Here is a 23,820-nt window from a genome sequence, read left to right as displayed (position 1 = left end):
ACTGACTTTTTTTTCTCTTTTTCCATGAAATCGTACTCTAAATCACTAATGTATCCTCTCTGGCTCTTCTCCAGACTCTCAGTCCTCCCCCCTGGTGCGTGGGGGTCTGCTGGGTAGCATCAGGGTCCCTCAGGGCTCAGCCACCTGTATGTCCTGGGGTGGTACCCATTACCGCACTTTTGACAGGAAGCACTTCCACTTCCAGGGCAGCTGCACTTACCTGCTGGCCTCATCTACTGATGGGACGTGGGCAGTCTATATCAGTACAGTGTGTGACGGGAGAGGAGACTGCAGTAAGGTATGAAACACTGCAGATTACACCACTGATTGATGATGTGGTATGATTGTACTGGTGGTATCATGTTGTGCTTTTCTTGATTTTCACCATAAATTAGAGTTAATATAAAGAAATAATAGCAGTAGCAATATGGACCTCACATACAAAAAACTGTCTGCCACTCAAAGCAAGTATGACCAGTGGGATTGCTTCTTAAAGGACATTAAAATCAGCAGTGATGGAAATATCTGCCTATAGATAATATAGTACATGCTTATATGTATTTGTGTCCTTTTCTTTTCAGGCTCTGAGAATGATGCTGGGTTTAGATTTGGTGTCAATTCAGAACAAGAACTTAACGCTGAACAGCCTCCATGTCCCAAATGGAGACCCACTCTTCCAAAATGGTGAGCTAATGTTTGCAGGGTCATCTTCTCTATATAAATCTCCCTTTTTAACTCTTCTTTGTGACTTAGAACAACCTTTATCCTTTTTCCCTTCCAAGTTGTTCAGGTCTATTTTAGTTTCAATAACTTGTTGAATTGAGGGGTTTTGCTAATCAGTTTAGAGCTGACTTTCAACACAGCCATCAATAATTCTAAATCACTGGAAGTTGATACAGTTTCAGCCAGTTTACATTGTGTTTTGTCCCATGTCTTGCAGGAGTAAGTGTCCATTGGCTGGGGGACTTTGTGTTTGTGGAGAGCGGCCTGGGGGTTAGAGTGAAGTTTGACCTGGCCAATACAGTCTACATAACTGTGACCGCTGAACATCTGTCAGCCACCAGGGGGCTCTGTGGAGTCTACAACAACAACGCTGATGGTGAGGGACGTGCCACATGTGCAAGCTCACACGTGATGTCTACACATTCTGCTATAGTGTCTCTCATCAATGAGGCTGGATTTAACCTGACAAACCAAAACTGTGGTTACTACTGTGTTTCTTCTGTCATTGTAGACATTTTTCATTGTTGCTCAAAAAACACAGAGAGACATAAAGAAAGCGTTACACATTTTTAGTTGTCGAAGCGGTTGTAGACACTGTACAATCCATTACACCTTTAGAAACAATTATACAAATGTCCACATACAAAAATACAAAACAAAAATACACTTATGTTGTATTTTTAGAGAGAAAGCATGCTGTTCAGCCGGCCTTTTCTCCAAGGATCATGAATACAAACCAGACAGTTTTATACCTCTCTAGGAGCAAAGTTAAAAACAGTCAGGACCCTAAATGGACACTTCTACAAACAGTTACACCTACAAGGACATCCTTCAAATTGAGCTCATCTTGGAGCCTCATGATCCACACAGTTTCTTAGACAATAGGCTTAAGGCAAATATATCTCCAGCTAACCCCAGAGGTCAGCAAACAACCCTTCGAAAACATTTGTAACATATATAATACATACAAGAACTACATCACATCATAACCACTATTTAAATCTCTCTCATATCTGTCACAGATGATTTCACCACAATGGGTGGAACCGTGTCCCAGTTTGCTGCCAGCTTTGGCAACTCATGGAAAGTTCCTGACCAGCAGAATGAAGTACTGCACCGAATACGTTGAATGAGTATTTGACTTCCTTTTGCAACATTATGACTTTTTGTTATTGCTGTTATTTTTCTATATGAGAAACTTGATTTTCATGCTCTCTAAATTCACACCGGAAGCAGCCACAGCATGATGCTACTAATATCGTTAGGACTGTCACAATAATTACATTATTGACTTACAGTAACGTAGTTATCAACGTCATCATGTCTATATATGGACTTACCGTATGATACATGGATAATGATCATGGATCATTTTTTGACCTCAATATTGCCACACTTCACATTAGCAGCTAAGAGGCTATTCATGTCACATTGGCTAAGTTGCCTCCATTCCTCACTGTAGAATTAAAGGTAAATAACTCTGTCCTGGCCCATAATGGCAGTCTGTGCTTTTTTTTTATAGAAGTGTAACGCCCACTGTCCAATCCCATCCCCTGCCCCCCCTTGCATTATTATGCTATTATATTATCATCATATCAGTGGTATAAAATTATCTTCTAATGACAATAATAAAGTTTATCGCGATTATTTCTGAGACAATTTATCGTCCAACAAAATTAGTTATCGTGACAGGCCTAAATATTGTTCAAAAATTCAGCTGCAAACCATCCTGTTGATTGAGGGTTGCTCTTGGTGTCAGTTCTGTGACAGCTCTAAAGATCAATTTGCATTAAGTGTGATAGACCATGTCAATGACGGCTCTCTGTGTCCCATGCTTCTTTCAGGGCTGCAGCGATGCGGCTGAGCTCGGTCACAGCTGCGATGTCTCTGGAGATGCGGCCCTACGCAGGCAGGCTGAGTCCATTTGTCACCGACTGCTGGAAGACAGCTTCACACACTGCCACCCCCGGGTCAGACACCCCTGATACTCATCACAGTCACATTGTCTTTCCCGTTGTTTTCTAAATCATTGTTTTTCATTGTTCTTTCTTTTGCGAATGCAGAGGTGTTTTAATTGTATTTCTTTGAAAGCCTAGCCTTTAGTGAGTACAATAAACTGTAAATCAAATCAGCTGATTGATGTAGATAATTAACCAGGTGTAAATTGTTACAGCAGTTCCAAGAAATGGGTCTGATTAATGCAATCCATGTGACTGTCTCAGAGATTAATGAATTGTAATGAACACATAGAAAAGACTAAGCAACAGCTGAGCCTCAGTGACAGAATTTAATTACGAGTTAGGGTTCAGCCTACATTTTACATTGCTTACAAATGGTTTTGAAATCTCCTCGGTATCAAGATGAGATCAAGAGGGTATTAAGACACACCAAATGAATGAATAGGTTCAGTAATAAAACTGAAAGGTTAATAAGGTTAATAAGTTAATAAATTAGATATGGTGATATGTAGTCTATCTCTCTCTGGCATTACATGTGTACTTTAGATAAGATAACATATTGTACTACGATGGACAGGTTGTATATCCCGTTAGTGTATTTTGTTCATTTTCATAATGTCTAATCTGATTATACTTTTACACAATCTGTGTTTCCATAAATTGCATTTTTCTTATTTTTATTTCTACTATATATCTACTATTCATGTACCATCTGCTTTTTTTTTTCTACTATCCCATTTCTAAATCACTCTGGTCTTTGGTCTTTCAGGTGGACCCAGCAGCATACGTAGACACCTGTCTGTACCTGTACTGTAGCCTTCCACCTAGAGAGAGGGATGCAGCAGTGTGTGACACTCTGGCAAGCTATGCCCGAGAGTGTGCCCAGCAGCACGTCATCATAACGTGGAGGACGGCCACTCTATGTGGTAAAGAAATATAACCCGCTTGCGTAACCTGTTGGCTCAGGGCTAAGGGCTACAGACCTGTGAGGCAGGGATTTTAAATTAGTCTCATTTATAGCAACGCATCCCAACTGTCCATGTCTCGCTCAGGAAATATTACTTTCAAACAAGCTGATGCAATTTTTACTGACCAGCTGTCAGTGTGGCCATGATTGCCAACTACAACACAGTGTTAATGCTAAAATATAGTCGAGAGGAGTCACTCAGTCAGTAATATCACTCACTAAGTACCTTTTAAAAATTTGCTAAGCAGCCAACAGCAACTGGTCATACCAGACCAAACAAGGCTGTTATGACAAAAACTCATGAGTGCATTGAATAGAGAAAAGGTATATGAGATGTGTATGTTGATGCCGAGGTCTGGAATACTGATAAAAGTTCAAATTCAGTATTATGTAGTCAGACAAAACTGGAAAATTAATGACAAGCAAACATAGATGGATGCAATAGAAAAAGTGAATTTTTGTATTTGTCTGGCATCAAAAATCTTGATGCTGAAGTTTCTTGCTTTAACAGACAGATTTTTGTTCATCTGCAACTCTGACAAAATGAAAAAGGCATTAAACTGTAGGGAAATAACTTTTTTAATTGTGTATACTTATTACACATTACGGTGCTCAAAAACACCTTCATGAACCCTACCTCTTCCTCTCACTGACTCATCATACATCTCTCTCCATTGTATCTCCCTTGCATGTCTCTCAGCTCGCGTCTGTCCCAGAGATCAGGTCTTTTCGGACTGTGTGTCCTACTGTCCCCCCAGCTGTGCATCTCAGCAACTCCCTGGGCCCGCTGCAGCTGTGGGCCAGTGTAGGGAGGAGTGTGTAGGAGGCTGTGAGTGTCCGCCGGGCCTCTATGTCCACCAGGGACTCTGTTTGAAAAGAGACGACTGTCCCTGTTTCCATCGCAGACGCACCTACCAATCAGGCGACAGGATACAGCAGAGATGCAACATCTGGTGAGGGTGTAGCGTGTTTATGTTCCCCTTTTCATAGTTTCATTATTTACTTTCTAACTCCATCCTCCTTTTTTATTTTTCGCTCTGAATCCTGCCAGTGTGTGCAGAGCAGGTCAATGGCAGTGTACTGGGGAGAAGTGCGCAGCCCAGTGCAGCCTGATGGGAGCGCTACAGGTCACCACCTTTGACAAAAAGAGATATTCGCTACAGGGTGGAGACTGTTCCTTCACCGCTGTGGAGGTGAGACACATGCAGTTATTGTATATACACTATGAGATGCATTTTATGTGTGTAGCAGCCACTTCTCTTTTCTAGCTTCATGCTATGTGTGTGTTCAGGACTTTGTTGACAGGAAGCTGGTGGTGAGTGTGCGCTGTGGGGAGTGCACAGCAGGAGGAGGTGGAGGTGGTGGTGGTGGAGGAGGACTAGGTTGTCTAAGGGAGATGTTGGTCACAGCACTTCGCACCACAGTTATCATCACAGACACTGGTGAGTCAGACTACTCATGCCTGCCAGTGCCAGTACTGCAGAGGTATCATTTTACACTTTGACACTGGGAGCAGTAAACCTGACAAACATTTAATCCACTATATCTATAATTATTTCATTATTGCATCTTTAAACAGATTACAGAGAATATAGTGGTGTAATTACAATTAATGAATACTGAATCACTCTATGGAGTGTTTTAATGTTTTTCAGCTTGTTGTTTTGGTTTTACGTCCCACAACTTTACAGCTCTCATCAATCTTGTTTGTAGCCACAGCAGGCAGATGCTTGTTTTGTTTTTATAAAAAAAAGCTCTAATAAACCCATAGTACACTATTTGCCCAGCACCAAACAGCAGACAGACAAAGTTACAGTAGACACTGGTCAACATAGCGGAGCAGTTAAAGCAGCTTAAGAACCAGATCAGATATACCAAATATTTACAAAGATGAAAAAATGTATTACTACAGCAACCATGTATTGATTTTTATGTAATTTTAGCAGCGATTAAATAATTTTGTTCGTAGACCAAGCAGATATTGCTTAAAGGTTTAGTGTGTGGGATTTAGTGACATCTAGTGGTGAGGTTGCAGATTGCAACCAAATGAATACTCACCATTCCTCTTCCAAGTATACAAAACAGAGGAAAACACCTACAAAAGTTCCTCTCTAGAGTCAGTGTTTGCTTTGTCCATTCTGGGCTATTGTAGAAACACGGCGGTGCAACATGGCAGGGTCCTTGCTCATTCTAAGGTAACAAAAACACAATGGGTCTTATTTAAGCTGATTATATACTAATTAAAACATGCCGATGAATATTATATTCCATGTCTGCCAAGGCTGTTCCAATAGTAAATTCTACACACTGCACATTTAAGTCAGAAAGTTGTTTTGCAGAAGTATTTCATGTAATAAATGACCACAATTAACTGCTGTCTTGTGGAAAGAAATATCCCTTTTGATGGTGAGAAGTCTTTGTTACTTCCAGGCACAGTGACAATGAATGGCCAGAGGGAGGTGTTACCCGTGGTGACAGGGGACCTGGTGGTGCGAAGGGCCTCCTCCTCCTTTCTCCTCATCCAGACGTTTGGAGCTCAGCTGCTCTGGCACCTAGATGGACCCCTGATCCTCATTACTTTGCAGCCTGGCTTTGCAAACAAGGTGACCTTTACATAGCGTATATGGTCAATTCAAGTGAACTAGTTTGAGGCCTCTGTTGAAACAAACTAAATGCATTTTTTCCATTTTGAGCTCATTTGTGGTTCCAAATTTCAAGCACAGGTGACATCTTGAGTTCCAAATTAGTCAGAAATTTCAGCTCTACTCAATTGTGCTCCTTTGTTTTACATAATGAGTGTATTTGTTGTATTCAAGGTGCGCGGCCTGTGTGGAACGCTGACCTGGAACCAGCATGATGACTTTACTACCCCAGAAGGAGACGTAGAGAATAGCGTGTCATCCTTTGCCGGGAAATTCACTACAGAGCGTTGTACTCTACCTAGAGGAGCACCGTCTGACCCCTGCACCACGTACACCCAGAGGAGACGCTATGCAGAGACAGTGTGCTCCGTCATACACAGCCCCATATTCCAAGTTAGTGTATCTGACATGTTGTGTCTCTTTCAGACTGTGCTGTGTTATGTGTCTCTCACTCATTCACACATACTCACTGTCTCATTCTCACTTTCTAGGCGTGTCATGACGTGGTGGAGAGGGAACCCTATGTCCGCCTCTGTCTGACGGAGGTTTGCGGCTGTGCTCCACAGAGGGTGTGTCACTGCACCATCCTCACCGCTTACGCCCGACACTGTGCCCAGGAGGGTGTAGCTGTCCACTGGCGCAACCACACCTTCTGTTGTAAGTTAGGCCATTGTTTAGTGGCGCTCCAGGATGCCTATTAGTGGTAACACTGAGTTTGTAGAAGTGTCCCATTAATACCTGATGTCTGCAGTCTTAATCGCCATTAATTGGATTCTGATTGGTCCAAGGATCAGGCTCAACACATACAAGTCAAAACAGACTCAGGCATGGGATCACAAGGCTTGAAACCAATTTAGACTTTGACATCACACTCAAGCAAGAATTACAATTTAACTTGACTTTAACATCACTGATTTGTGACTTCACTCAAACTTGAGCCTACTGGCTTGAAGTTTTGATCCCCTCCCAAAGTGTTTGATGGCACCAGCAGCATATCCAGACACAACGTAGATATCCAAGCCAGGACTCAGTTTATAGGCTTTATTGAAGGCCAAAATCATAAGCCCCATAATGTTGCTATGGCAAAAACTGAGAAACCCTTAACAGACTGTAGTGCCCTTTAGGTTTTAACCTTTAAAGCTGAATATTCATGTTCTATGCCAAACTATTTGTACCAAGTTATTTTGGCTTCACATTTCCCCCTCTCGTGTCTCCCCAGCCGTCAAGTGTTCAGGCGGCCAAGTGTACCAGGAGTGTGGTCATGCATGCAGGGGTGCGTGTTCAGATCTACGTCAGGGCTGGAGTTGTGATGACGGCGGTGTTGGTGGTGGAACAGGCTTTAGGATGTGTGTTCCAGGTTGCCAGTGCCCATCAGGACTAGTGCAAGACGACCAGGGCCAGTGTGTGCCCATCGCTATGTGCCCCTGTGTGCAAGGAGACAAAACGTATTCGCCTGGGGCTGTTGTTCAGAACAACTGTAACACCTGGTATGTAGTAGGGTAGGAAGATCATGAGGCTGAGATTTCAAGTACTCCCTCCCACATTTCTGCCATATATTTTATTTTTTGAAAATTGTAACTGACACTATATGGGGTTTTAGATCAAGTTCTGCGTTTTAACACTTAAAAATAACAGGCCACACTGAAAAACCCCCCACATATAATTTAGATCAGCTCATTTGCTCATCAGTGTGAATCTTGATGGAATTTTCCTGCCAGGTTAACTATTAACATGACAGTTCAGCCGTAATACTCTTGTAACTATAGACAGCAGATGCAATAAATCCTCTCAGAGTGAAGACATGATTGTAGAGGTTAATTTAGGTTAAACTTCAACTGACCAATTTGTACATTATGGCACATCATAAAAAACAGCATTCTCCTTAATGCCTATCTCCGTGCTGCTTTTATTATGAGGTAATTTTGATAAAGAATCGGAGTGAGTAAGCATGTTTTCTCTAATGCCACTGCAATATAATACTGGCACAGGTTCATGAATATGGCTCTGGTATATTTGACTGAGCCCTTACTCCACCAGGTGACAGATATAGAGTAGTGTTAACCACTAACAAAAGTCTCACTTTTTGCCCTTTTTAGGATTAGTGTTTTGTAATAATCAACATAAATGATATTTTCTTTCTTTTTATTATGATTTTTTTTTATTTGATTGCATGAGTAGTACAAGGAGTGTTAGTATGGAAAAGTACATAAACTTAAAGTTAAAACCATGATGTGTAGAATTGTAAAATTTCCAACTTGGCACCTCCCTGTGGTGGTATTTTAAATATACTATAATCAAACAGAAAGTCTACACAGTTACGGCCCTGTTTTCTGCTTTAACAACAAGTGTAATGAAACTGTAAACTGCTTATGAGCACACATTGTCTTCAGAGAGTTTCTAGTGGTGTAAGAGCTCTGATGAAATCACTCTATGTTCCTGCTCCCTGCTCCCTGCTACAGGATAGGTTGATTTCATTGTGTCTCTTTACCACATAGCGGCACCACTCAATGCATATGAGTCATCTTTTAATAATTAAGCAGTCACATAATAGAAAGCTGAATGAATGTCTTTCTTTGGTTTTATTGTATACAGCACTTTTCACCCGTATATGTACGTGTGTGTGTGTGTGTGTGTGTGTGTGTGTGTGCAGTGTCATTTTACCTGACGCATTTTCTTTGTGTTGTAACTTCTGAGATCGGACCATTGACCTACTTAATTGCTATGAAGACATGTTGAATGGTTAGATAATTATTAAACTGATATAAAAAATGGGGTCCAGTACATCCATTCACCTTAACTGATATGACTTGGCTGTAGACACACCACTCAACACATTTAGTTGTTGCCTCATTGCATTTTATAGCTACTGTTTCAATTTTATTAACAGTGAAGTGCAACTTTATTGATCCCTAGTCAACTTTAGTATGCACTATAGATATCTAGAGTTCTTTAACTGGGCCAACTTTCCTCAACATGTCTGTCTCATCATGTGTGTTATTCCACTTTGTGTTCTTTACTGACTGCTGATATTTCAATACAAAGCTTGATTGAAGCTGGAACATGCACATAATATCTTTCAGTCTTTGTCGGAACTAATTCTGCTCACTCTCCTCTTCCATTCACAGTGTGTGTGAGCATGGGTTGTTTAACTGCACCAAAGAGCACTGTGAGGAGGTGAACCAGTGTCCCGGCTCTTTGGTTTACTCTCCACGCTCCTGCCTACTCACCTGCTCCAGCCTGGACCCCCCAAGTCAACAGCAGGGTGTCTCACAGCCAAGCTGCAGAGAGCCCCTGTCTGGCTGTGTGTGTCCTCAGGGAACTGTGCTACTAGTGGGTGAAAATTCCAATTAAGTTCACACTATACAGGTTTTTTTTCTTCGTAGAAATTTAGATTTTGATGTTCCCTTGCAGGCAAAGCACAAGTGTAGTTGGCTTTAATGTTGCCTCCAGTCAGCCATACTTTTAGCAAGCACATGCAGTCAGTATTAAGGTTATTAGTTCCACCTGTGGGCTTCCTAATGTCAATTGTCTGACATTGAAAATTTGATATGGTAAACATGTTAGCAAACGTTTATACATTTAGCAGACATGGAAAAACATTAGCATTCATTTGGAGTCAAGTGTCTGCCTACCTGGCAAAGGTAGGTTTAATATTCACACTCCTTCTGGCCCTTAATAAATATAAATAATAGAAAGAAATAATTCCTCCAGTATGTTCACCATCTTTTTCTGTTTGACGTTTGGATGCTAGGCTATAGTGTAAAAAAAAAAAGAAAGCCTTATTTTTCTGAATTAACAAGATAATTACCTCCGAATATTTTTTTTATGGAAACTAATTCATGATTTTGCTCAGTTTTTCTGAATAAATGAAGTACTTAAGAATCTCAAGAGAAGCTCTCATTCCTGTTTGAGAGCTCCATGTCATGGAGGAAAATTCAGAAAAACAGAGCGGAATTATTCTTACTAGGCAGAGCTTCTTTGTGAGAGTGTTGCCTGCTACATCTGGAAACAAGGTTGATAGCACAGTTAGACTGAACAAAAGTAGTAAAGTTGTGGTGTTCAACCAAAACAATGAGCTAAAAGACTCTAAGGCTGAGCGATAGATGCTAACGGTATAACTAAATTACAAAGTTGGTTATATATTTCTCTGTGAATTTGTTGTTACGAATTACACCTTCCACATTACACGTATTAATTTAATCCATAGTCATTATAATACTATTAAAAGCAGCTGTATGTGTTAGCATGCTAATACTGAGCAATAGGAGATAATAGGTGTATTTTAGAAGGTTTTTTTTAACTTTAACTAGCTAAACTAGCTAGTGCTAGTCTATGCTATAGGTTAAACATAGTTCATAACTATTGTTGTAAAGAATGCACAGTCTTTTCCTTTACAGTGTGTCGTATTTAGTTAGCTGTGTAATTTTTTCCACTTTTTCTGGTTCATGTGGCTTTCTTCATTATAAAATATGTCATTAAACCATTAAATATTAATTAATTAAGTGGAAACAGATGATTGCCACCTAATATCATAATCTCATTGTACATTATGTCTTCTCTGGATTACTCCAGGGTGATGGCTGTGTCCTGCCAGATGAGTGTCCATGTCACCATAATGGTCGACTCTACTACACTAACGAGACCATCACTAAAGACTGCAACACATGGTAATGTATGCAGTTGTCTCATTGCATCATATCCCTTTATGACATTTAATTATCTAAACTGTACCCTATTCGTTCTTGCAGTGTGTGTAAGGAGCGCCGCTGGCACTGCAGCCAGTCTACCTGTGGCGGTGTGTGCGTTGCAACCGGTGACCCACACTATGTGACATTTGACGGCCGCTGCTTCTCTTTCCTGGGCGACTGCCAGTACGTGCTGGCGAGGGAGACCGGCGGTTTATTCAGCGTCACTGCAGAGAACGTGCCCTGCGGGAGCACCGGGGTCACCTGTACAAAATCAGTCACCCTCAGCCTGGGGAACACCATCATACACCTGCTGAGAGGTAGAGGGGAAGCAGATGCTGATAGGACGCTGGCATTCATAGGCATTACACACTATGTTTTAGGGGCTTGAATTAAGATGTCTTTTTTCTGCCATTTAGGTAAAGCTGTGACAGTCAACGGGATGCCAGTTACTCTACCAAAGACCTACAGTGGCAGTGGTCTGACTTTGGAACAAGTGGGACTGTTTGTCTCACTCTCCTCTCAACTTGGGGTCACTCTGCTCTGGGATGGAGGTAGGACACACACTAACAACCTAAAAGAATCTCTCATTTAACCATTTCACGCTCAGGTGTCTCTGTAGACTGTACTTGTTTTGTCTCTGGTAACTTAAAAAAAACGTCTTTATAGATCCCTGGCTCAGTCAGTAGTAATGATGTCATTCTGCTTTGTTTGCAGGTATGCGTGTGTACGTGCGTCTGGCAGCACATCTGCGGGGCCGGGTCGGGGGCCTGTGCGGCAACTTCGACGGCGACACAGAGAACGACTTCACAACACGACAAGGCATAGTGGAGTCCACGCCCGAGCTGTTTGGCAACTCCTGGAAGGTCAGCCCCTCCTGCCCTGATGTAGCAGACCAGGACCTCCGAGACCCCTGCACTGTGAGTTTCATCCACTGGAAATAGAGTTTTGATGATACATTCTCACACAAACACATACACTTTAAAGCAAACTAAAGTCTGTCTCTTTGTCTTGTTCAGCTGAACCCATACAGAGTGACATGGGCCAAGAAAAGATGTGCAGTCCTGACTCAGGAGCTCTTCTCTCAGTGCCACCCTGAGGTGCCCTTCCAGCAGTATTATGACTGGTGTATCTTTGATGCTTGTGGGTGAGTGACAGCATTAATCTACACTGGATGTACCGTTTCTTTTTCAGCATTTCTTATGTTCGTGATATTGTTCACATACACTAATACTGTAATTTACACCTGAATCCACCATATGATTTTATTGTGTGTGTTTTTAGCTGTGACTCAGGTGGGGACTGTGAGTGTCTCTGTACAGCCATTGCTGCCTATGCTGAGGAGTGTAACCGCAGAGGGGTCTACATCCGCTGGAGGTCCCAGGAGCTCTGTCGTACGTCACTCTTCAGCTCTTGTGATTTTACTCATTTCTCACTTTCTTTCCATTGCTTTTGTTTGCTGACAAAGTGTAGTCTCTTCCTTCATTCCCTGCAGCTCTGCAGTGTGACAACGGGCTGGTGTACAATCCCTGCGGTCCAGCTTGCTCCCCCTCCTGTCCCACAGTGCAGCAGAGTCCACACTCCCAGTGCGGTGTGCTCTCCTGTGTGGAGGGATGCTTCTGCCCTGCTGGCACTGTCCGACATGGTATGACAGATTTAACAAACTGATTATTTGCTTTTGAGAATAACATATACTCTGGTCAAACACATCATATGTATCTTAATAGGCATGAAAAAATGAGCATTTCATGCTTCTCAGACTGTGATTTTTTGTTTTGAACACTATGACCCTTTGCAGCACCACTAAACTACAAAATGTCAAAGTTGCAACCAAAATCACACAAAACATCTTGATTTTACATCCTAACTTTACACATTGAGCTCATTAACAACAGGCAAAACTATAAGAATAGCAGGATTGTCAGTATGTTTTCTCTTCTCCAGGTGACAGCTGCGTAGTTTCCACTCAGTGTCCGTGTGAGTGGGAGGGCTCCATGTTTCCACCGGGAACTAGCATCACTCGACACTGCCAGAACTGGTCAGTTGATCTCTAGCACTCTTTGTTAAAACATTTTTTCAAAAGTAAAATATGTGACCATTAAGATTGAATTCATTGGGAATTTTCTGCCCTTTTCTGCCCCGTGTTTCCAGTTCCTGTGAGGATGGTGTGTGGCAGTGCGAGGGTGTGGCTTGCCCTCCTCCCTTCCCTTCCTGTCAGGAATCAGACTTTCCATGTGCTGGGGGTCGCTGCATTCCTTCTCAGTGGGTGTGTGACAATGAGGATGACTGTGGCGACGGTTCAGATGAAATTTGTCCATCCACTTGCACTCCGGACCAATTCCGCTGTGCCAGCACGCCAAGGTGAATCCAAACTCACTTTACTTTTGTAACAAGGTTGAGATCAACTCTGATTGGTCACAAGCCTTGAGGAAAAGTCTTTTTGAATAAGAGTTGGTATTTGTAACCACTCTTACAGAATAGCTTTAGAGAATAGTATTATCAGTTGGTCGTCTAACACTGATCTAAAGTAAAGTATCAGAACTATCATGGGATTGAGTCATTAAATTTAGTCAATACATTGATGGTTTTCAGAGAATTAATACTAATGACCCTGTGATTCATTTAGCAACCCCAATAGATCAAAATGTTCACTTGTCACTTTAGTTTATGATAGTATATCTTTAAAATGAATGATACCACAAGGTTAGATGTTAGATTATAATGCTGCCTTTCTTATCAAATTAAAGCTGCATTATCACTTTATTTCCTGTTTTTGCTTAAAACATGTTATTGTGGAGACATGTTCTCAAAGGCCTCACCCTGCTGGCAACAAAGTTTAACAGCTGATGTTTAGTATGTGAGCTGTAGCATGTTCCCACTAACATGCAAACTAAAATGTTACATACTGGCTACAATTTTATAATAACGTGCATAATATTACATGCTAAACAATAACATGATACCTTTCAACAGCTAAATGTTACATTTATGTCTCACTAGTAATAAGGGTTAGGGTTAGGGTTATATTTGAAAGAGTAATTCTCAGCTGTTACAATGTAATTCCTGAAGTGAATAAAGTGAATTAACCCCGACCCTGCAGTGGACCATGTTTGAACCTGGCTCTGCGTTGTGATGGCCACCCAGACTGTCCTGACCAATCGGACGAGGAATTCTGTGGACCCACCACCCCCATGCCCCTGTGTCCACCGGGGGAGTTTCAGTGCGCCAGTGGGAAGTGTCTGTCGGCCAGCCGTGTGTGTGACGGACGGCTGGACTGTGGCTTTGCTGACGGTTCTGATGAGCAAGGTGATTTATTACTTACACTCCATCCAGCAGTTTACTCCAAAAATGTTTTGTATGTATACTTAATCAGCAAATTTCTGTCATTTCTCAGTTTTTTAAATGCTGGCATACTTGAATGATGACTTTCCTCTGTGGTAAACTGTTCTTTTGCCCAATAAGACTGTGGCGTGGTGTGTGATGAAGGAGAGTTCCTGTGTGCGGGAGGACGCTGCATCCTCTACCTCCACCGCTGTGATGGACACGATGACTGTGGGGACCTTAGTGATGAGAGGGGGTGTGTTTGACTGCATTTTGACAAACTTTGGATGTCATAAATGAGTTTATTACTGAGTTTATTTTCACCTATTTAGGATGTGAAATTGCTGATACAGTGATACTAAAACAGAACAGTGCTTGGTTTTTTTCCTTAGAAGTAAACATATATCAAATGATGGATTAATCTGTATGATGTCACCACGATCTTATCATTATTTGGCTGGTTTCTAGGTGTGTGTGTGCACCAGGGGAGTTTCAGTGCCCCGGGGATCAGTGCCTCCCTGCAGACAGAGTGTGTGATGGACGCAGAGACTGTACATCTGGAACAGACGAAGCTGTCTGTCCAAGTAAAGGTAGAAATGATAACGTGTATATCTGAAACCAACTCCTGTCCTAATCCTGTATGATCTGAGTAAATAAAACAGTTTTGGAGAGGGATTTTAAACCCAGCATGTCCTTCTTTCTGTGTGTGGCAGTGACCTGTGCTCCTGACCAGTTTGCCTGTAGTGATGGAACATGTGTTGCTGCAACAAAGCTGTGTGATGGATCGAGAGACTGTCCAGCTGGAGAGGACGAGAACAGAACCAACTGCTACTCTGTTATCATCACACCGGCTCCTTCACCTGCCACCCCGACCACACCCACTTTAGGTAATAACAATCATGATTTAGAGATTTCAGAGAAGTTCTTTAGAGTTCTATGTTTCTTATGGACCTATGCCTCTTCAGCTTGTAGGTCCTATGAGTATGAATGTGCCACTGGTGGGCAGTGTGTGCCTCAGGCTTGGCGTTGTGATGGGGAGACAGACTGTATGGATGGTAGTGATGAACAGCAGTGTCCTACACCCTGTGGCCCTGGACAGGTGCCTTGCCTCAGTGGAGACCAGTGTGTGGATTACCAGCAGCTCTGTGACGGGACCCCACACTGCAGGGATTCCTCAGATGAGAGCATAGACAACTGTGGTATGTGGTATTGGATAAGGACAATATAGGTTTAGAGTATTTAAAGAACCCTATTGATTTTTTTTTATCATGTGGCTTTTTCTGAAGATATACTAATGTGTAATAATCTTGTCTGTCTTCTAGGCTCCATCAGAATACCTCCCTGCCCAGGCAGCTTCCCATGTGACAACCGTACCTGTGTGAACGTGACTCAAGTGTGCAACGGCGTCCCAGACTGTCCACGGGGAGAGGATGAGTTGGTGTGTGGTGAGTTCTCACAAGATAAGTAGAGCATGAGATAGGAGGAGGGACAGTTAGTTTATTTGCATATATATATATATATATATATATATATATATATATATTAAAAAAATCTTGCTAACTAGTCCTTTTCAGATGTTTTTTTGAATTATGATATTGTAGATGTTGACTGTATTGATGGAAGAAGATTGTCCTCTGTATTTCAACATACAGTTTACTGTTCATCATCAGTACAGATGGCCTCCCACCTAAAGTTTTTCGCTGCCTCTGCTTATGGGGGAATGTTGGCTCTCTGTAAATTAAAGAGTACAGTCTTGACCTGCTCTGTGTGAAAAAATGCCTTGAGATAACTTTTGGGATTTGGTGCTATATTAATAAAATTGACTTGACTTGACTTGACAGAGTCATGGAGAAAGGAGTACTTGACCAATACGATCAATAGAAGTTAAAATTATTATATATATAATATATTATATAACAAACAGTAAATGAACTAAACTTCCCAGTCTCTTATATTCACAAAGTGGACAGTGACTGATCTTTGTGAACTTTAATACTAAAGTTAAATGATATATCTCTCTGTCGCTCCGTGTCCAGATAAAACTGTCTCACCAGCGCCCCCTGGCAGAAGGAACACCACCACTACCTGTCCAGAATTCACCTGTATGGATGGATCCTGCATCCCCTTCAACATGGTAGATGCTGTTTGGTTTGTGACAAATAAGACACACAAGATCTTCAGGGATGAAGTCCGGAGGTTATATTTAAAGTTTTAGTGAAGTTGCAGCAACATTTCAACAAACAGCATGTATTAATCAGGGCAAAAAGTTGTGACGTATTCAGAAAGTCTGTAAGAAGTCTTTTTTTTAATCGAGTCATGGTCAGTACCAGCATGCTTCATATTAAATACAAGAAAGTTTAAAAAGTTTTTTTTTTTTTTATTTCTTGCATGACTCTTTCCAGTTTCATAGGTATTAAATAGAGAAGGGAAATTCATTTTCACAATTACAGTTATTGAAAGCAGCAAAAAAGTATGCTTTTTCCAGTTACAATCAACCAATCATGTTCACTACCTCCACCCTATTCCACAGGTGTGTAATGGTGTGGCAGACTGCCCAGATTCCTCACTAGCACCACTCGGGGGCCCCACAGATGAGCAAGGTTGCAGAAGTTGGAGCTCCTGGGGTCCCTGGAGCCCCTGCAGCGCCTCCTGTGGTACAGGCTCCATGAGCCGACAGAGATCATGTCCTCCAGGAGAACCCCTGCGCCGCTGTCAGGGCCAGGAGGTCCAGAGGCAGCAGTGCTTCAACACCACATGCCCCGGTAAGGAGATGAAGATGAACTATGGAATAAATATGTATATTAAGAACTCTGTTTTAATCTGATAATTACTGTTATGCCATGATAAAATAAAAAGTGAAATGTAAGAAGTCAAAGGTGAAGAAAACTCATCTCTCAACAGCTTAGTTTGAAAAAATATTTGTTGGAAATGTTAAAAACAGTGCCATGCTGTTAAATACATACAGTGTACTGTATATGAACCTATAATGTGATGGCTTTCTCCTTCCCGCCCAGTGGATGGTCAGTGGCTGCCGTGGGTGAGTTGGTCAAACTGTTCCAGTGGTTGTGGAGGAGTGGAGGTCAGACACAGAGGCTGCATCCCTCCACGCTACGGAGGCCGAGACTGTTCGCAGCTTCCTGGATCGTCTAACGTCACCATGGAAATCAGTAAGATCTGTCTGTGCAAATAAAACTTAACTACAATAAAACAACAGAAAGATTAAGCTGAAACAAAAGATCCTGAACGAAAGATGTTTGTGGCTATAAATAGAACAATAGAAAAGAAATGCTTTACGTCTTGTGTTGGTTCACCTGTATTTAAAAGACAAAAAAACATTTTTTTTTGGTAAAACATGTCTGTGGGTCTCTTGGAAAACAAGTTGCATTTTAAAATGTATAAATTGTGAATTTGTAGTAATGTGAGCACCACACACAAAAGTCCATTTACTTTCATTGCATGGAGGTCGAGGCTGAACTCTTAAAGACATGCAGTACATCACAAAACCTGGACGAATAAAACCAAAACTATCTGCACAGCTAGATACCACTGTAACCAAAAGAGAACATATGCATTATTAGAATTTGGGTGAACTGGTCCTTTAATGTAGTCTCTGGACACTTTGCTCAAAGAGCAGACAGTTTGATTAAATTTCACTTTGTTAATTCAATAATTAAAACTCAAATATATTTTTAACTTTTAAATACACGCAGTTATGTATTTAAAATCTCCCTGCTCCCTTCTTTTCTTTCCTGTCCCATTTCAGAGCCTTGTCCTGACGATGGCTGTGCCAACACCAGCTGTCCCACTGGCCTGGTGAGACACAGCTGTGCTCCCTGCCCAGTGTCCTGCGCCCATATCAACAGTGGGACAACTTGTGATCCCTCTGTACCCTGCTTCTCAGGTCAGCAGTAAATCTTCTACTATGAAATCAATATAGATATTTACACAGTTGACATTGAGATTTTCTTTTTTCATATCCCTGTGTCTACTTTCAGGTTGCTGGTGTCCACAGGGCCAGGTGATGAACCACAACCAGCAGTGTGTGTCACCAGAGGAGTGTGTGTGCGAGGTGGCAGGTGTGCGCTACTGGCCGGGCCAGCAGATGAAGGTGGACTGTGAGATTTGTGTTTGTGAGAGAGGAAGGCCTCAGAACTGCCAGCCCAACCCAGACTGCGCAGGTGAGTCTGTCACATACAAAAACATCAGTTTCATTTCATCAACTGCAGAATCAGAGGGGAATTTTTACCCACAAATCAGGCATCATTTTTCATCTCCCTTCATGTTTCAGCACATTCATTTTTCTCTTCCTGTAGTGCACTGTGGCTGGTCATCATGGTCTGAATGGGGAGAGTGTTTGGGGCCCTGTGGCGTCCAGAGTGTCCAGTGGTCTTTCCGTAGCCCAAACAACCCCACTAAATATGGAGACGGGAGAACATGTAGAGGTATCTACCGGAAAGCGCGTCGGTAAGTGACCTTTTCTGTCTCTACTACACTGCCTCTGCACTATTACACTAGGAATAGTAAATACTTTTGTTGGACGATACATTGTCTCAGAAAAATTAGCGATAAACTATATTATTGTCATTTGAAGATCATTTTATACCACTGATATAATGATAATATAATAGCATAATAATGCCAGGCGGGGGTGGGATTGGAGAGTGGGCGCTACTCTTGTGTAAAAACACAGACTGTCATTATTGTTGGGGACAGAGTTACTTACCTTTAATTCTTCTACAGTCTCCACTCAGGACGTACACAGTGAGGAATGGAGGACACTACTTGTTTAGCCAATGTGACATGAATAGCCTCTTAGCTGCTAATGTGAAGTATGGCGATACTGATGTCAAAAAAATTATCAAGGTCATGTCCGTGTATCATATGAAAAGTCCATATAGACATGATGATGTTGATGACCATTTGGCACTAGATAATATAAAGATGCTTAGCTCTGCACATAAGAAATATCAAAAATACACAACCATATATTTCGTCTTTTGTCTTTGATCTTTTTTACCCTTTTTTTCTTCTTTCTTCTAATGTAATTATTTAAATTACTTTTAAATATTATTTATTTATCTTTTATTTGGCTTCAAAGTTGCAAATGGGCTTAAATGGGTACACATTTAACCACATTTTGCAAAGTTAGTATGACAAACAGCTCTCTGAGGTTGTAAATCATTCACCTTAGAAGAATTATGGGAAAACATGCATACATTCCCTCACTTATGCATGACTTCTATTTGCATGTGTGTGTCTTCAGGTGTCAGACTGACCCCTGTGATGAGTGCGAGTACCAGGGTATGTCCCATGCTGTGGGACACAGATGGAAGTCTGACCCCTGCCAATTATGTCACTGTCTGCCCAACCTTACAGTGCAGTGTTCCCCCTACTGCCCGTACGCTGTCACTGGATGCCCACAGGTAACAGAGGAATTGTGTTAGTATGTGTGTCATGGGCATTTCCTGAATACAGTGGAAATACATTTGCTCACTTTTCTTTTTAATATTTGAGTATGTAACTGTGTGAAACAAAGTGTTTCAGTCTTATCTCATGTAAACAGCCCAAACGCACTCTCTCACCATCACGATCCACAGCGCTGCTTCCTTTGTATCCTTTGCTTTTCCTGTTCATAATTGTGTCCCGTAGCAACTGAGTAAAATGTTGAATGTTCCTTTGTTTGTTTAGGGCCAAAGTCTGGTGCCTGGAGAGGGAGACAGATGTTGTTACTGCCAAGGTAAATGCATGAGTTACACTGATTAAATGTCACCCTGTTTAATGGGGAATAAAATGATTGGCATTTACTAATTATACATGTTAAAAGGCTTTCCATGGCTAAGCAGTGATGTCAGAGATGACGTGGATCCCAGTAAATGAAAGGAAATGTTGTGGGGTGTACTTCTCAGCATACACACAGAGGAGTATTTTATTTTCCTTGCTGTCCAGTGTATCTTTTTTTCTAAAGTTCTTCTCCCTCCATTTCTGTCTCATACTGACCACAGACATACAGTTTCTCATACAAGATTGTTCAAACTGTTTAGGAAAACTGTCAAATGGTAGTTGAAAAGACAACAACAATTTATAAAACAGGAAGAGTCATAACTAATATGCATAAAGTTTGTGCTTATAAGTGCATGACGAAAATGTAACAGGAATGAACCATACTATAACTGTTTGGGCTCACGATAGATAATAACAGATAAATAATTAAGTTTTTGAGTAAGTAAATACATTTGGAGATGCTAATGCTAGCTTGTAGCATTTTGTTTTGGTAGGAGGCCATACCAGGATTTATATCTGCCATAATTTTGGGCATTTTAAGATGAGGGTCAATGGGGATAGACTTGCCTCAAGTGGCAATTGGAGGAACTGCAATGAAGCAAGGGGGTTATCCTCTCTTCATTTCTGAAGAATGTTTTGACTACTCATCCAAAAGGTCCCTCCGGTGCTCATGGCTGGTGGGGAGACAGGAGAATAGTCAGAATTCCATCAGACAGCGCGTGAAGAAGATAAGCCATCGTTGTCGGCAGGATTCGAACCTGCGCGGGGAGACCCCAATGGATTTCTAGTCCATCGCCTTAACCACTCGGCCACGACAACCACTGTGAAGCACATCTGTGGCTGGGGCGTCAGATGCATAAATGTCACACGTGTTGTTCCACCTATTCTACGCTGTAGTACAACATTCATATAATCACCTCACAAACAGCAACACAGAGGGTTTGTAAGGGCAGTGTCACTCTTCAGTTTTGGTGCATGACCGTATGGATAGACATCTGACAGGTAATAAAAGGCAAACAAGCATGTGACAGGTGCGTCGCATTACCTTTACCTCCAAACAATCACTATTGTGCTTGTTTAACGTTTCGAGTAATATTCAACAGGTCTCTCTGTCCTTTCTTGTTACAATTTTTTTTATGAAGGAGTGTTTTTAACATTCTGTCTAGCTCATAAGCAAGCTGTGAGTATGTTTTTTTCAGTCTGAAGTTTTTTGTGCTACACAAAGTGGTTACAAGTTTGTCGTCTTCATAAAACCTCCTGGAGATGCCGGGGATTGAACCCGGGGCCTCATACATGCAAAGCATGCGCTCTACCACTGAGCTACATCCCCTGCACGCACAATGGAAAAAGACAGAACCGACACGCAAAGACAATTAAACAAAGAGCATTTAGATTAACCTAAGGTGGAATGAGGAGTCATTGTTTATATAAAACCTGAGCTACAAATGAGCGGACGAGAGGGTGGAGCAGAACCTTACGCTAGCTGCTGACTTGTAGCAGGCCGTGCCGGGATCTGTTTCTGCCGCAATTTTGGCCATTTTAACTTAAGGTCAATGGGGATTGGTTGGCTTTTGTAACCGGCTTCAAGCGGCCATCGGGGGAACTGCATTACGCACTTCCAGATCGGCTTCACTTTTCAGCCCTGGAGGTCCCTGCCTGCTTTAAAACAACACAGCTGAACTGCGATGGCCGGGAATCGAACCCGGGTCAACTGCTTGGAAGGCAGCTATGCTCACCACTATACCACCATCGCTATGGAAGAGATGCACTTTAGGGCCCGGACAGCACTTCATATCATTTTTGAGAGTTGGACTAGGAGAGGAGGAGCAACAGAGGAGATGGAGGCACACCTAGGAGAGAAGAATGTCGTTTGACATATCTGTAACTAATAGCAATATCATTCATGACTACAAAAGCGAAACTGCAAAAACTAAATGATAACAGAGAGAATATTGTACGTAGTGCTTCTATGAGGTAAAAGTCTCTGCAGAAGGGCAAGTAGTCCAGGTGCAGTCCAATTCTAAGACTGGCTGGCTTGACAGCAAGCAGGTTCTTCTCTTTTGATTTTTGAAGACATTTGATTACTCATCCAAGAGGTCCCTCCGGTGGACATGGCTGGTGAGAAGACATGACAATTGTCAGAATTCCATCAGACAGCGTGTGAAAAACGTAAGCCATCGTTGTCGGCAGGATTCGAACCTGCGCGGGGAGACCCCAATGGATTTCTAGTCCATCGCCTTAACCACTCGGCCACGACAACCACTGTGAAGCACATCTGTGGCTGGGGCGTCAGATACATACATGTCACACGTGTTGTTCCACCTATTCTACGCTGTAGTACAACATTCATATAATCACCTCACAAACAGCTACACAGAGGGTTTGTAAGGGCAGTGTCACTATTCAGTTTTGGTGCATGACCGTATGGACAGACATCTGACAGGTAATAAAAGACAAACAAGCATGTGACAGGTGCGTCGCATTACCTTTACCTCCAAACAATCACTATTGTGCTTGTTTAACGTTTCCAGAAGTATTCAACAGGTCTCTCTGTCCTTTCTTGTTACAATTTTTTTTATGAAGGAGCGTTTTTAACATTCTGTCTAGCTCATAAGCAAGCTGTGAGTATGTTTTTTTCAGTCTGAAGTTTTTTGTGCTACACAAAGTGGTTACAAGTTTGTCGTCTTCATAAAACCTCCTGGAGATGCCGGGGATTGAACCCGGGGCCTCATACATGCAAAGCATGCGCTCTACCACTGAGCTACATCCCCTGCACGCACAATGGAAAAAGACAGCACCGACACGCAAAGACAATTAAACAAAGAGCATTTAGATTAACCTAAGCTGGAATGAGGAGTCATTGTTTATATAAAACCTGAGCTACAAATGAGCGGACGAGAGGGTGGAGCAGAACCTTACGCTAGCTGCTGACTTGTAGCAGGCCGTGCCGGGATCTGTTTCTGCCGCAATTTTGGCCATTTTAACTTAAGGTCAATGGGGATTGGTTGGCTTTTGTAACCGGCTTCAAGCGGCCATCGGGGGAACTGCATTACGCACTTCCAGATCGGCTTCACTTTTCAGCCCTGGAGGTCCCTGCCTGCTTTAAAACAACACAGCTGAACTGCGATGGCCGGGAATCGAACCCGGGTCAACTGCTTGGAAGGCAGCTATGCTCACCACTATACCACCATCGCTATTAAAGAGCTGCGATTTTGTGCCCGGCCAGCATTTTATATCATTATAAGCGTTGGACGAGGAGAGGAAGAGCAACAGAGGCCATGGAGGCACACCTAGGAGAGAAGAATGTCGTTTGACATATCTGTAACTAATAGCAATATCATTCATGACTACAAAAGCGAAACTGCAAAAACTAAATGATAACAGAGAGAATATTGTACGTAGTGCTTCTATGAGGTAAAAGACTCAGCAGAAGCGTAAGTAGTCCAGGTGCAGTCCAATTTTACAACTGGCTGGCTTGAAAGCAAGCAGGTTATCCTTTCTTCATTTCTGAAGAACGTTTTGACTACTCATCCAAGAGGTCCCTCCGGTGCTCATGGCTGGTGGGGAGACAGGAGAATAGTCAGAATTCCATCAGACAGCGCGTGAAAAAGATAAGCCATCGTTGTCGGCAGGATTCGAACCTGCGCGGGGAGACCCCAATGGATTTCTAGTCCATCGCCTTAACCACTCGGCCACGACAACCACTGTGAAGCACATCTGTGGCTGGGGCATCAGATACATAC

At 42.2% G+C, this 23,820-nt stretch overlaps 1 protein-coding gene and 7 non-coding genes across 8 annotated transcripts in view; 1 reads left to right on the top strand and 7 right to left on the bottom strand.

The window, feature by feature from the left end:
• sspo (SCO-spondin) overlaps positions 1 to 23,820 on the top strand; it is a 98,992-nt gene that overhangs the window by 2,252 nt on the left and 72,920 nt on the right. The window contains exons 5-39 of the mRNA XM_062441139.1: positions 75 to 298; positions 582 to 684; positions 941 to 1,099; positions 1,746 to 1,831; positions 2,568 to 2,693; positions 3,451 to 3,607; positions 4,349 to 4,601; positions 4,700 to 4,841; positions 4,940 to 5,090; positions 6,079 to 6,251; positions 6,465 to 6,683; positions 6,782 to 6,947; positions 7,510 to 7,777; positions 9,416 to 9,620; positions 10,863 to 10,957; positions 11,039 to 11,295; positions 11,395 to 11,529; positions 11,693 to 11,895; positions 11,995 to 12,122; positions 12,260 to 12,369; positions 12,471 to 12,620; positions 12,920 to 13,013; positions 13,127 to 13,299; positions 14,438 to 14,552; positions 14,765 to 14,886; positions 15,010 to 15,183; positions 15,262 to 15,441; positions 16,333 to 16,430; positions 16,827 to 17,058; positions 17,311 to 17,463; positions 18,060 to 18,197; positions 18,292 to 18,474; positions 18,610 to 18,760; positions 19,560 to 19,719; positions 19,985 to 20,033. Of these exons, the coding sequence (XP_062297123.1) occupies positions 75 to 298; positions 582 to 684; positions 941 to 1,099; positions 1,746 to 1,831; positions 2,568 to 2,693; positions 3,451 to 3,607; positions 4,349 to 4,601; positions 4,700 to 4,841; positions 4,940 to 5,090; positions 6,079 to 6,251; positions 6,465 to 6,683; positions 6,782 to 6,947; positions 7,510 to 7,777; positions 9,416 to 9,620; positions 10,863 to 10,957; positions 11,039 to 11,295; positions 11,395 to 11,529; positions 11,693 to 11,895; positions 11,995 to 12,122; positions 12,260 to 12,369; positions 12,471 to 12,620; positions 12,920 to 13,013; positions 13,127 to 13,299; positions 14,438 to 14,552; positions 14,765 to 14,886; positions 15,010 to 15,183; positions 15,262 to 15,441; positions 16,333 to 16,430; positions 16,827 to 17,058; positions 17,311 to 17,463; positions 18,060 to 18,197; positions 18,292 to 18,474; positions 18,610 to 18,760; positions 19,560 to 19,719; positions 19,985 to 20,033 (5,532 nt within the window). The remainder of the gene's footprint in view (positions 1 to 74; positions 299 to 581; positions 685 to 940; positions 1,100 to 1,745; positions 1,832 to 2,567; positions 2,694 to 3,450; positions 3,608 to 4,348; positions 4,602 to 4,699; positions 4,842 to 4,939; positions 5,091 to 6,078; positions 6,252 to 6,464; positions 6,684 to 6,781; positions 6,948 to 7,509; positions 7,778 to 9,415; positions 9,621 to 10,862; positions 10,958 to 11,038; positions 11,296 to 11,394; positions 11,530 to 11,692; positions 11,896 to 11,994; positions 12,123 to 12,259; positions 12,370 to 12,470; positions 12,621 to 12,919; positions 13,014 to 13,126; positions 13,300 to 14,437; positions 14,553 to 14,764; positions 14,887 to 15,009; positions 15,184 to 15,261; positions 15,442 to 16,332; positions 16,431 to 16,826; positions 17,059 to 17,310; positions 17,464 to 18,059; positions 18,198 to 18,291; positions 18,475 to 18,609; positions 18,761 to 19,559; positions 19,720 to 19,984; positions 20,034 to 23,820) is intronic.
• trnas-aga (transfer RNA serine (anticodon AGA)) lies at positions 20,815 to 20,896 on the bottom strand. The gene has a single exon. It is a non-coding gene; the product is annotated as a tRNA-Ser (tRNA).
• On the bottom strand, positions 21,336 to 21,407 carry trnaa-ugc (transfer RNA alanine (anticodon UGC)). The gene has a single exon. It is a non-coding gene; the product is annotated as a tRNA-Ala (tRNA).
• Positions 21,759 to 21,830, bottom strand: trnag-ucc (transfer RNA glycine (anticodon UCC)). Its single transcript has one exon. It is a non-coding gene; the product is annotated as a tRNA-Gly (tRNA).
• On the bottom strand, positions 22,256 to 22,337 carry trnas-aga (transfer RNA serine (anticodon AGA)). Its single transcript has one exon. It is a non-coding gene; the product is annotated as a tRNA-Ser (tRNA).
• On the bottom strand, positions 22,777 to 22,848 carry trnaa-ugc (transfer RNA alanine (anticodon UGC)). Its single transcript has one exon. It is a non-coding gene; the product is annotated as a tRNA-Ala (tRNA).
• trnag-ucc (transfer RNA glycine (anticodon UCC)) lies at positions 23,200 to 23,271 on the bottom strand. The gene has a single exon. It is a non-coding gene; the product is annotated as a tRNA-Gly (tRNA).
• trnas-aga (transfer RNA serine (anticodon AGA)) lies at positions 23,698 to 23,779 on the bottom strand. Its single transcript has one exon. It is a non-coding gene; the product is annotated as a tRNA-Ser (tRNA).

Source organism: Scomber scombrus, chromosome 20 (assembly GCF_963691925.1).
Source record: "Scomber scombrus chromosome 20, fScoSco1.1, whole genome shotgun sequence".
NCBI lineage: Eukaryota > Metazoa > Chordata > Actinopteri > Scombriformes > Scombridae > Scomber > Scomber scombrus.
This window is presented reverse-complemented; position numbering and strand designations above follow the sequence as displayed.